The sequence below is a fragment of the Pelodiscus sinensis genome, chromosome 18 (assembly GCF_049634645.1).
Source record: "Pelodiscus sinensis isolate JC-2024 chromosome 18, ASM4963464v1, whole genome shotgun sequence".
Taxonomy (NCBI): Eukaryota; Metazoa; Chordata; order Testudines; family Trionychidae; genus Pelodiscus; species Pelodiscus sinensis.
The window spans coordinates 25,077,302-25,089,657 of NC_134728.1; the positions used below are offsets into that span (position 1 = coordinate 25,077,302).

General features: G+C 40.3%; 1 protein-coding gene across 1 annotated transcript in view; it reads right to left on the minus strand.

The window, feature by feature from the left end:
• TOP1 (DNA topoisomerase I) overlaps nt 1-12,356 on the minus strand; it is a 91,663-nt gene that overhangs the window by 46,188 nt on the left and 33,119 nt on the right. The window contains exon 3 of the mRNA XM_006121884.4: nt 8,310-8,412. Within this exon, the coding sequence (XP_006121946.1) occupies nt 8,310-8,412 (103 nt within the window). The remainder of the gene's footprint in view (nt 1-8,309; nt 8,413-12,356) is intronic.

The window sequence follows — 12,356 nt, forward strand, 5'->3', positions numbered from 1 at the left end:
CTGCATATCCTAGAGGGAAAATTTGTGTTCGTGAGCCTCGGTTTCATAATTGTAAAAGTACAAGAATAAGGAACAGCCCAGAGAAAACAGATAAAAACTATTACAACAGGTGCCTTGTGGATATAGGAGACATTTGCATGTGCCACTCGGGAGAGAAAGGTGAGAGTTATTTACCTCCCATAGTAGAGCTTAAACCTAGATTTAATTTTCTGACTAGCAGATTTTTGTCACCCTGCATTTTGCAATGGGTGTGTTTCTAAAATACTACCTGCAACTGCATGGCTCACAAAATTCATACAAATATTACACCAGCTTTCACAGCAGTTTGCACCTCTGATTCTCAATGTACTCCGAATAACAGCGAATTCAATTCCGTGAGACAGGAAAATAAAATTGTGTCTATTTCACAAGCGACGAAGGATTGCAGTATATTCAAGAGTATATATTGCTTCTAGGTGCCAAACTCAAGACTCCAGAACTGTAGACCCTGTTTTCAGAAGTGCTGCATGGACACCCTGGCTTCCACTTCTGTTTTGCCCAAGGTCTGCAGCAGGGCAAAGACTATGCTTTGTGCCTTTGCTTTTTGGCAAGGTAACTTATTCTCACTTTCCAATATATTCAGTCATCTTTCACTGCCTATCAGAGTGTGAAGCAGCATGGAGAGAGAAGGCTCAAAGATTGTACAAGCCCTAAGTGTCCTGGATGTTAGCCTGGAAAGCCTGTGTCAAAGTAACAGTAATATAGACGGTGAAATCTGAGAGGTCCCCCACCTCCCTCCTGTTTCCTCCTGTTATACTGTAACAAAAGCATCCCCCCAAAAATAAAATTCCATCTGCTACTTGCTCTGAGGCAAACAGGGAAATGTATTTCTCTCTCCCATTCATAAACAGATTGCTTGCCACACCTACACATTTGCTGGGCACCAAAACACTGCTCTGATTTTACAGACAGACATGTAGGTCTGAAATTGGATACGCTGAATAGCAAAAGCAGGCTCATGCTATCCAACCTACCTGGAAGAGCCTGACTTATGCCAGTGCCAATGAGCGATGCCTGTCGCTTGGGAACATGCTGATGTTGCAGACTTGAGACAGTAATCCTGGCAACAGTCATTTTTCCAAGAAGCACGTAGCTTCCCCAAATGTACCCACTTCAGCAAGCGAACAGACCAGCTTTGACCTGGCACATATGTGCAGTTGGAACAGCAGTTCTAATGTGGTCACCAGGGACAGCATTAGACGTGCTGGGACCCAGGGCTGAAGCCCACGCTCCTCCTCCACCTAGGGCAGTGGGGCTCGGGCGCTGGCCCCCTCTCCTCACCCCGGGTCATGTAGTAACGTTGTTGTCAGAATGAGAGCTTATCTTCATTTACCTGGAGATCGATGCTTTGGAGATCCATCTCCCTGGGTTCAATTTACTACATCCAATAAGGACCCACTAAATCGACTGCTCATGATGCCCGTCAATCCTGGTAGTCCACTGGGTCGAGAGGAGTAAGGGAAGTCAACGGGAGAATTTCTCCTGTCAACCTCCCGCAGTGAGGACGCCACGGTAAGTTGAGCTACATCAATTCCAGCTACAGTATTCAGGCAGCTGGAATTACATTATCTTCATTTAACTGTACTGTAGACCAGGTTGTGGTGTAATGAAGTGAGAACCTCTGATCTGGTGTATTTAGGGACACCTGCAGGGGGAACACTTCAAGTTTGGTAACTGTAACAGAAGAGGGCAACATGGTATCTCTTCCAAGGCACCATCCTTAACCTGAAGAATAGGTCTCAGCCTTCCATAGGAGCACTGCTCATAAGGATGCCTAAAGCTGCAATTAGGATTGATGTATCACATTTTGAAGACCTGAGAATCTTTTTCTGGCCATTTCAGACTTTATACACTGCATGTCTCCCTCTTTCTATAAAGATGTCATGTGGTGCAGCCAAAGGATTTTGACATGTTTTCTATTGCCTTACAGCCCGCTGTACCTGTGCTTTTGTTACTTCAGTTGCACCCTTCCCTATGAAGCTTGTCAGATTAAAACCCAAAAGTCAGACCATGAAACCCACTGAAAAGGATCAATATGAAGTACAAGGTCTTATACCCACTTTCCTGTTCAAGAATACATTATACCATCTCAAGGCTGTATCAGAGTAATTATTTCAGTAAAAAAGTTCACCCCTCTAAATAGATAAGTTATACAGGCCCAACATTTGTGATTAGACCAAATAAATACTGATTAAATTATAGACCTGTTAAAATAATAATACGCTTGCTGCTACAAAGTTACATTGGAATGCAGCAGGAATTGGTCAGGAATCTTAAAGGAAATAAGTTCAATTAATTTAACACTCACATAATGGCACTCATCAGCCAGCGACCCACAGCGTACAGGAACTCTGTTTCCCATCTCTCTTTTTAGAAGGCTTGTATAATACAATTTCTCAGAGGGTTTTGGGAAGGCCACGGAAAAACAATGGAAATGAAGAGCTACAAAAGGAATTAGTCTTCTTGAAATCTCCAGCAGTACACGCTCATTGAGCTGCCAAGGGGAAAATCTGATGGAGGATTTTTTTTTTTTTTAAATTAGGGATGATGGGGAGAATGTGCACCTGGCAGTAGCTGCTTATACATTGATCAGATGGAAAGCCAGAAGTGGAAAGTGTTTCCTAAGGATGGCAGATGTGCATATACGCAGCTTCCTTCTTCAAACCACAGCAGCTCTGAGTACTTTAACACTGCATTCTCCAGTTGCCATTTGTGTACATTAACAACCCTTTTCCTCCACTTCAAATGCCTTTTCCATCCCAACTTCAGATCACAAGCAGGGAAAGATACTTTATCTAAAGCATCTCTATTTCCCGCTCTCATTTGCTCAGCTCTGATTAGCTTGCTGTACCACGGCTGGAAATTTTCTATTAAGCATGAGAATTAGTTGCAAACAAGCACTTTGGTGTCACAATGGGTATTTGTTAGAAGTCAACTGAAGCCTAAGTAATAGGCAGCTCTTATTTTATAGAAATCCTAAACCAACAGGTTTAGAACTGAAGTTACCTTGCTTGATGGACTGCGATACTGTTAGAAATCTATGATTACTTTCAGACCAATATATACTAGCAAAGTCGTCAGCTGGCTGGCACTTTTGCATTCACATTTTTAAAAGAATGCCACCATACAGCAGTACTGGGTGCAAACCGGTGTGAGCACAAATTGTACAGCTGAGCTACAAATTCACAAGAAACTGATCCTATGCCTGCTGAACTAAATGGGGAGGGGGTTTTAAGCAATTCCCACAGAAAATGGATCAGTTCCTTAGCAAACACAGTACTGTGGGAATAAAACAGAAGGGCAGAGCTGTAAACATCAGTTGGAGACAGATGAAAATAAAATCTTGAGAGCGTGTGCGCTTTTTGGGGCTGGGACATAGTATGCATATTAGAGGCACTATTAGAAAGTAATAAAATAATAATAATAATAATATTACAAGTCAGTTTTTCCATCAGATGGTAGACCAAGATAGATTATATGAACACAGAGATGAAGCCAACTCTTTTCCCCCATCCCCTGCTCCATTCACACACATGCAGCAAGCAAGCACAAGGAAATTTTCAAATGCCCCTCTACATTTAAAGATGACCAACCAGATTTCCTTCCTCTCCTCCTTCCCTCTGCAACTTAGATAAATGACTTGGGGAATAACACATGAAATACAAGTCTTAGAGGGTAACCGTCTTGGTCTATAACGGAAAAAAAAACCTTGCAAGTAGCTGCTCTCTCACATCTCCCCCCTCTCCACTTTTTTTTTTTTTTTTTTTTTTTGGCCAAAAACAAGATCAAGAAATCACCAGTAAGAAACTGGTCCTATCATCCCTACTACTCCCTCAAAATCTGTTCAAATGCAACAGATAAGAAAGAGAGACATTTTGTGACTAGAGGGAACATACAAGCTGTAGGAGGATTTTTCTGAAGCTCTCAGACACCTGTCACACTGACAATATGGATCAGTACTGCCAATGCGGAGGTGGGGGCCTCTTCACTCCACACACCACAGTACCAGTTTTCTGCTGACTTCAGTTTACTGACAGCCTGCATTCCATGCATAAAAAAGAAACAAGATACATGAAAGAATCTCGTGACTTCAAGATTCTTTTTTAAAAAACACCCTCTGTAAAAGTCTCTTGATTCAAAAAGGCCCATTATTTTACTCCAGCTTTTTTGTTTGATACACTGAAACCAGGAATTTCCAATATCAATCACCATAGATTAGTACATTACATTTTACCTTTCCAAGCAAAGAAGTCTATATTTAATGTTTATATTATTCTTTTATCCACTATTTATTTTAAAATAAGAGTATTACTCAATATTTTGACTCAGGTCTATTTTTTATATGGAATTTGCTTAAGTAGGTTTTGCTATACTTATTTTTAAAAGGGTGCAAAAACACACAATAAAAACTGAAACAGATAGGAGTGCTATTTTTCCCAGTTTACTACATCTGTACTTGAGTGGTTAGATATAAAACTGTCATGTAGTGAGTGGGAGAGGATGAAACCAGAAAGTGAAGTTAAGGAGTTCTGCATGCAAAGCCAATACTCTTCTACCACATGAGATCATGATTATCTATTTTAGGTATTTTTATAGCACTTATCACTTGGCAACTCAGAGCCATGATATGACCTCCCACTCACAGAAAGGCAAGACATAGAAATTATTGTGTGCATGGGAATGTTTTTGTCCTCCACAAAAGTTTACAAAACAACCTTGTTTCAGAGAGATGATAGAGCTGTCAAATTATTACACACAGACATGGACAGCACAGGTCTGCAACTGGGAACTGTTCTTAATTGCACAGTTATAAAATTGTGCTTTTTCAAATGGGGAGACTAGTCTTTCCCCTGCCACGGTCCTCTTTTTTTGGTGAGAAAAAGCATACATTAATGTGCAATGCATGACATATTATGGAGATGCCAAAAGAAACTTCATAGTTAAGGCTGACTTGAGTTTTGCACTTAAAGCAAATATTCCACCTCTTATGTATAAAAAGTACAGCACAAGATTATAGCACTTAGCTGAGCACAGAATGGATTTTCTGAGAACTTAAGCAATTCCGTTAGTATGAATTAAATTTTTTCAAGAACCCATTTTTAATTTTAGCACTAGGTGTCAGACATTTTTTATCTCTAATGATCGTAAGAGCAACACTTTTCAAACTCCCTATATACTTAAAACTCACTGACATCTCATGCATTAACCTAACCTGATTTTTTCAAAGCACCAATAGCTATTTTTCACAGTTATACTTAACAGGTAAAGTTTCTCCTTCAGCAGAGGCAGACAAATAGGACATGTCTACACTGGGGAGTTATTTTGAAAAAACAGACTTAGTAGTGTGGATGCTCTGCTTGTTTCGAAATAAGGAGTTATTTCAAATAAGCAGGGCTCGACAAAGTATTGAATCTACTCGCCCGTGACGAGCAGATTTCAGCCGGGCGCCCCATTTATTTGTGGCGCGCGCATGCGCAATGCGGGTCTTGCGCATGTGCAGTGCGGAGCTGGCAAGAGGCTTTCGCCGCCATTCGTCAAGCCCTGCAAATAAGGGTCTTGTTATTTTGAAATAACTCCTGCTTGTGAAGAGGAATAAACTTATTTTGAAATAGTTATTTCAGGAGTTATTATTTTGAAATAACCTGTGCCATAATGTCTTGCTTCAGAACTCTCAATAGGATTGAGGTCACAAGATTCCCTTGGCAGAAATGGACACCTGCTCTTCTCCACATCCTGATAACAGAAGGATTATCATCTTCCTTACGGGCAGTTTGGCTTTACTCCCATGTATTAAAATAGGAAGTGGCGGCCATTTTGCAAGACATTCCTTCATGAGTTTCTGAGAATAATCCCCCCCCCCCCCCCAATCAGTCTGAAAACAAACTATTAATTCTAAAAATAGTATTTTCATAAGCTACTTGTTGCCCCAGATACCTTCAAAACTGTAAGAGTGACAATGAAAGTACTTAAAGTAAGTCCTAGCCAGTCTACATCCAGTCACCAAATCAAACAAAGAAAATCACCAACACTGTCAATATCATTTAAATAACCACAGTTCTAGGTAAATTATGACAATTCCAAAACCAATGAATATTTGTTTCGGGATAAAAAATTTCAAACTTCTAAGAGTTTTTGTATCTTCTGCTCGCACCTTATTGTTGTCTTCCTTGTATCCCCTTTCCCAGCTGACTCATCTATTCAGGTAACTCCTCATCCTAACCCAAGAAATTCTACATCTCTGCTCTTGTTTCTCTCTACTTCTGAATGTCCTCCCAGTCCTCTGACCTTTCAGTTCCCTCTTCTCCTTCCATTATATTCATGACTTCTGCATATACTTGGAAGTCTACTCACTTCTCATCCACCAAGCACCTTTTTTCAGATAGCCTTAAAAAAAAAACAAAAAACAAAAAAACACCCACAATACCACTGTTTCCATGAATCTTTCCTCAATAGTTTTCCTTACCACTGATCTTTGTCCCTTCTTCTAAATTGCTGCCCCATATTTTGAGCACATTTTATAGACAGTGAGGATTTAATCCAGGCCTTACATAGGCATAGTATATATTTATGGAATTGAACTGGTGAATACTAGTAAGAAAATTTGGGAAAGAACAGTGTGCATACCAAAGTCAGTTGTTCCCATGAATAAGTCATATCTGCTTTAAAAATATTATTTGACAGAGCGACCAGCTGCTATGCTACTCACAACTGAGTGTGGATAGGGGTAGAGTGAAGTGTTTTTCCATTGCTCCTCAAGAAAAAGTCTTACAGAAGTGTTCTTAACGTGCGAGTAATGTTATTATCCCAGAAATATCAGTCTGCAGTTATGATGGACTGATAGAGCAGGCCTTTAGGGACACATTTTGAAAAGGATGAAAATGCATACGAGCACTTTCACATAAGAATGGCCATACTGGGTCAGACCAAAGGTCCATCTAGCCCAGTATCCTATCTGCTGACAGTGGCCAATACCAGGTGCCCCAGAGGAGGTGGGCCGAAGACAATGATCAAGCAATTTGTTTTCTGCCATCCTTCTCCGGTCTTTGACAAACAGAGTCCAGGGGGTGCATTCCTTAACCCCTGGTTAATAGTCTTTTATGGACCTAACCTCCATGAATTTATCTAGCTTTTTTTTAAAACTCTGTTATAGTCCTAGCCTTCACAGCCTCCTCTGGCAAGAAGTTCCACAGGTTGACTGTGTGAAGAACAACTTTCTTTTATTAGTTTTAAACCTGCTACCCATTAATTTCATTCGGTGTCCTCTAGTTCTTATATTATGGGAATAATAAATAACTTTTCTTTATTCACCCTCTCCACACCACTCATGATTTTATATACCTCTATCATACCCCCCTCACCCCCCGGTCTCCTCTTTTCTAAACTGAAAAGTCCCAGTCTCTTTAGCCTCTCCTCATATGGGTCCCGTTCCAAACCCCTAATCATTTTAGTTGCTCTTTTCTGAACCTTTTCTAATGCCAAAATATCTTTTTTGAGATGAGGAGACCACATCTGTACACAGTATTCAAGATGTGGGCGTACTATAGTTTTATATACAGGCAGCAAGATATTCGTCGTCTTATTTTCTATGGTTTTAAAATGAAGTGAAAGATATTTAGAAATGGGAAGCGAAGAATAACACAAATTTCTGTGTGTGCAATTATGAGCAATGAGGAGAACGAAGTAGAATGTCCAAAGACTTTTACAATCTTTTCTGTTTAAGCTGGTAAGTGCTGTAAGCTATTTGGCTTGCAAACATCTTTAAAAATCACAGGAAGATTAAGTAGTATAATATTTACTATAAAGTAGATAAACAAAACTACAGAATACTAATATCTGATTTAATAAAAATAATTACAAGAAGATCAAGTAGTAAGTTAGAAATATTAACTTGCTTGCAAAACACATAAGCATCTGCTATTTCTGATAGTTTAATATGCATAATTTAACATTATTGTTAATAATGAATACTCAGTACCATAAAAACACAAATGTAGCAACAGGGCTGAGCTAAAGTTTCCACAGTTTGGCAGTTAATAGTAGTTTCCTCAATGGATTTTTAATTACACTAATCTTCATTAACACAGATCTCCACTTTTTAAGATGACATGAATTAAGCTATACATTTAGAAATGCATGCACTTATTTGTGAGCATGCTTTTAAACACTTAATATGCACAGTATTGCTATTTGTAATTGCCATATTAACTCATTAAGCCTTGACTGTGGGTAAGCAAAGGTTTTGGCAACAGTGACCTGTCAATTTTCCTCACCTATTGCTGTGCTTAGACTTTTCCCGGTCTTTTTCCTTGTCTTTCTTGTGCTCTTTATGACGGTGTTCTCGGTCTTTGTGTTTATCTTTGTGTTTGTGAGAATCTGTAAGCAGAAGAGGAAAGGAATTAAGAAATAAAATCAGGAGTGAACTCAGTGTCAAATCATGAGCTCCCTCATCCAGCTTTGTTTTTATTTTGCTGTTAACGTATCCATCACAAAACAACACAGGAACAAAATCTCTGCACTGAAAGGCCCTATGGTATTAATTTAGTACGCCACTGTGTTGGGACAAATTAACTCAAGTTAGCAGCAGCTGCACTTTATAGAGTCTATGCACCAACAATTCTGCAAACGTTGTCATGTCTGGTCTCCTGGATCTAACAATTAGGCCATGCTACCTCCAACAGTATTTAATACTGGAGAAGAGGCCTTTAAGGAATTGCAGTATATTACCCCTATTCACATGTTGAGTGGGTTGAATGGCACAGAATAAGGCAAAAGCAGCTCACAATAGAAGGCTATGAACTTACTTTCTCAGTTTTCTGCAGTAGGAAACAGCTTCTTTTAGAGCCCCAACACCCCAAAAATCTTGCAACTGCCTTCAAGAAGAGATTAATCAATAAAGCTGCCTCTGATAACTCTTTGTGATATGTATACGGTAGGTCCCAGGCAGAAGCCATGCTATGTAGATTGGGGTTAGTCCAAATTAGGGATGCAAATGCCTGTGCTCATTGGTTAACACTCACGGTCACATGAAGCCTCCCCCCATACCCGCACCCCATAATGCATCCACAAGAAACCCCTCTCTCTCTCATTCTAGGTGCATTCTTCTTAATTCCACTAACATGTGAAGTAGCTCTCTTCTAGACATCTATTTGTTAACTAGAATGCAATTATGCTGGCTTTGATTCAGAATAGATGGAATACACCAGACCACAACACCAAACCTAATAAAATGTTTAGTAACTTCATTTGAGTTTTGATAATAGCAGCATTTCCACAGTGCCCTGCGTCCCAGGGTCTCAGAACTCTTTACAACTCCCCTTAAAGCAGCTATTATACTTAAACATGAGGCCACTGAAGCACAACAGAGTAGTGACTTTTTCATAATCAGATAGAAAGCCTTTTGCATAGAACCTAAGTTTTGTCTATGCTACACAGTTAAGCAACTTAAGTCCATTTAATTATGTTCCTGCCTTGCTCCCACCAATATAAGCATCCTGCTACGCTTATGTAATAGCTTCACTTGCATGAGAGATATAGGGTTTATGTCAGTTTAGTTAGGGTGATGCAGCATCTGTGTAGATACTGCCTTACTTAGATGGGCTTTTGACTGTCTTGTCAATTTCACAGCAAGAGCCACAAAATTGACAAGAAAGCTGGGCAGCTGCCTTGTGTTTCTATGGAGAGCTGCACTGCACTCCCAGCTGGGAAGGTTGGCTCCTTGTCAGGGCTCCTGGAGCCATGAAGTTGAGAAAACTGCCTGGCTCACAGTGGGGAGGAAGCGTAGGGGGTCCAGGAAGCCCCAGGCAGTTTGCCTCTTGCTCCTGGAGAGGAATTGATAGGGGAGAAAAGTGCTAACCTGTCTGGGACCTGTAGTGCAGGCAGGATCCCAGCAGGAAGCTGCCAGCAGAGCTGAGAGACCAGGCTCTCAGCTCCCCATAACTGCCCATCTTAGGTCAGCAGAAGCGCTCCTGCTGAGGATGTGCATTACCAACCCAAGGAGGGTAGTATGGACATGAGTCACCACAGTAATTACCGTGAAGGCTGTAAGTCAACCTAATTGGAAGCTGACTTAGTTTGTAGCATAGACACATCTCTAGTCTTATGCTTTAGACAACCCTCATTCTTTTCTTTGTCCAAACTTGTTCTAAGGATCTTTGAGCCATTCATTTAGTTTTAGCACAATACTAACAAAATAATAAGTCAATAAAAGTTCAATTTAATCCACTGTTTTTATTACATGCTACCTATTACTTTCATTTGGTGACCCCTAGTTCTTATGTTATGGGAACAAGTAAATAATTTCTCCCTATTCACTTTCTCCACACAAGTCATGATTTTATAGACTTATCATTTCCCCCCCTCCTCTTTTCTGAGCTAAAAAGTCCCAGTATTTTTAATCTCTCCTCATATGGGACCAGTTCCAAACCCCCTAATCATTTTTGTTGCCCAGAGTGACAGGGCATTTGTGGATTTTAGTGCTGCAGCTTTAACCGTGTAAGAATTTTTAGCCACACACGCAGCAGAGCATTCCAAAATCCCAGCATGCTAACGCCTTACTGCAATCTTTCAGTGAATTCTAGGCAGGTCCATTTACAGACTCAGGACTGCCAAGCAGGGATTTCTTGTTACATGGCAATCTTTGTAATTCTACAATTTGGTCGCTAACTGGAAGCCCAAGCAATCTGCAGACTGCTGTGGTTTTATTACACAGGACTTTTCTCAGGATTCTTAAACCAATGGCTGACGCAAACCACCATCAGGTTACCTTTGGCAAATGGACAAACTCACAAGAATGCTATACATAAAACTGCAGGAACTCACTCATTTTATACTGCATTTGATTTTTACACGGATGTAGTGACAAACAGTTTATATCAACTGGCTGCTAGTTCCCTTGATTTCAAAGTGGGAAAATAGGTGTATGTGGCTATGCTATTGAAATTATTCTTTTACCCAGACAGAAGCACAGTTACTTATTTTTTTGAGTGGCAAGGGAATGGGGGAAGGAACTATTCTCTATCATCACAGTGGGACTCCATTCCCACCAAGTGCATCAGCTTTCCATTTGAAACTGACATTTATTATTTGGCAAGCTCCTGCTGGAATTATTGGCAGGGCCACAACCAGTAAACACCTGAGTCAAGCTTAGACAGGAACGCTCTGTGTGTAATTTAGAATTAACTCTGTGACCCTATTATGGATGCAAACACCACAGAACACACTCCGAAGAAGATGGGATTTCATTATAAAAGTTTACTGAAAGAGAGATAACACCATCCAAATCTTCCACCCCAGGACACAGGAAAAAAAAGAAAGAAGCAGCTATAGTCCTAACTCCTTAACTCTTTCCTAGGGAGCTAGTCTGCAGCTGGATGTGAAGACATGACTGACTGATTTTCAGGCACAATAGTGGTGTCTCTGGCCAGTGGGACTAATTCTACCTCTGAACCATTAAGTCCCTCCCACTTTGTCACTTCCTGATACTTAAGAGTGGAGGGGAGGGAGCTTAAAGGGGAAGACCAGAATACTGCCATGTGACTAAGATCAGTTGGCAGATGGAAACAAGGGGGAAGCAGGATGCTGTTCTGTAGCAATTAAAGTGGCAAGAGATCTTTAGCCAAACTCACCCAGAGATGGCAAGTATCTCCCTACAGAGGTGGAAAAAGGGATTATTAGGATGGAGTACACTCATGTTGGAGGTACTGGATGAAGGAGAGGCACACAAAGTAGCCTTGATTCTGAAGATAGTCTTTTACTAAGTGGCAGAATTTACACACCTGCAGTTAGATTAAATAAATGCTGATGAATGATCTCTACAAACAATTAGATTAGGATAGGAACTGCCCCCCCTTAATAATCTTTGTTCTCAATGAATATTTCACTGAAGTATTAATTCCATCAAAAGACAAAATCAAATCTCTTAAACTCATTCATGCTATAAAAGCTAGAGCACTGGAGATGGGATTACTCAGAAGTAGCAGGATAAAGGAGCCTTTTGCTTATGGTCATAAACTCAATGCAGCTTCAGACCAGCAGCATCATTGCTTATTGCTATTTGTTGGTTTGCTTAAAGTGAGCTCAGTCATCTCATCCCAGCTCAGGTACCCACATCACAGAAACCAGTGTAGGCAGAAAGACCATGGAAACTGAATTCCACTCATTTCTAGGTATGATTTCCACTTACTCTATCCAACTTCTTGGAGGTAACTTTAGGAAAGTACACAGAAAGGGGGGGGGGGGAGGAGTGGGGGATGGGAGGGAAATGATTTTTTTAAAATCAGATTTAATTTAAATCTGATTTTTTTGTTTAAATAAATTAC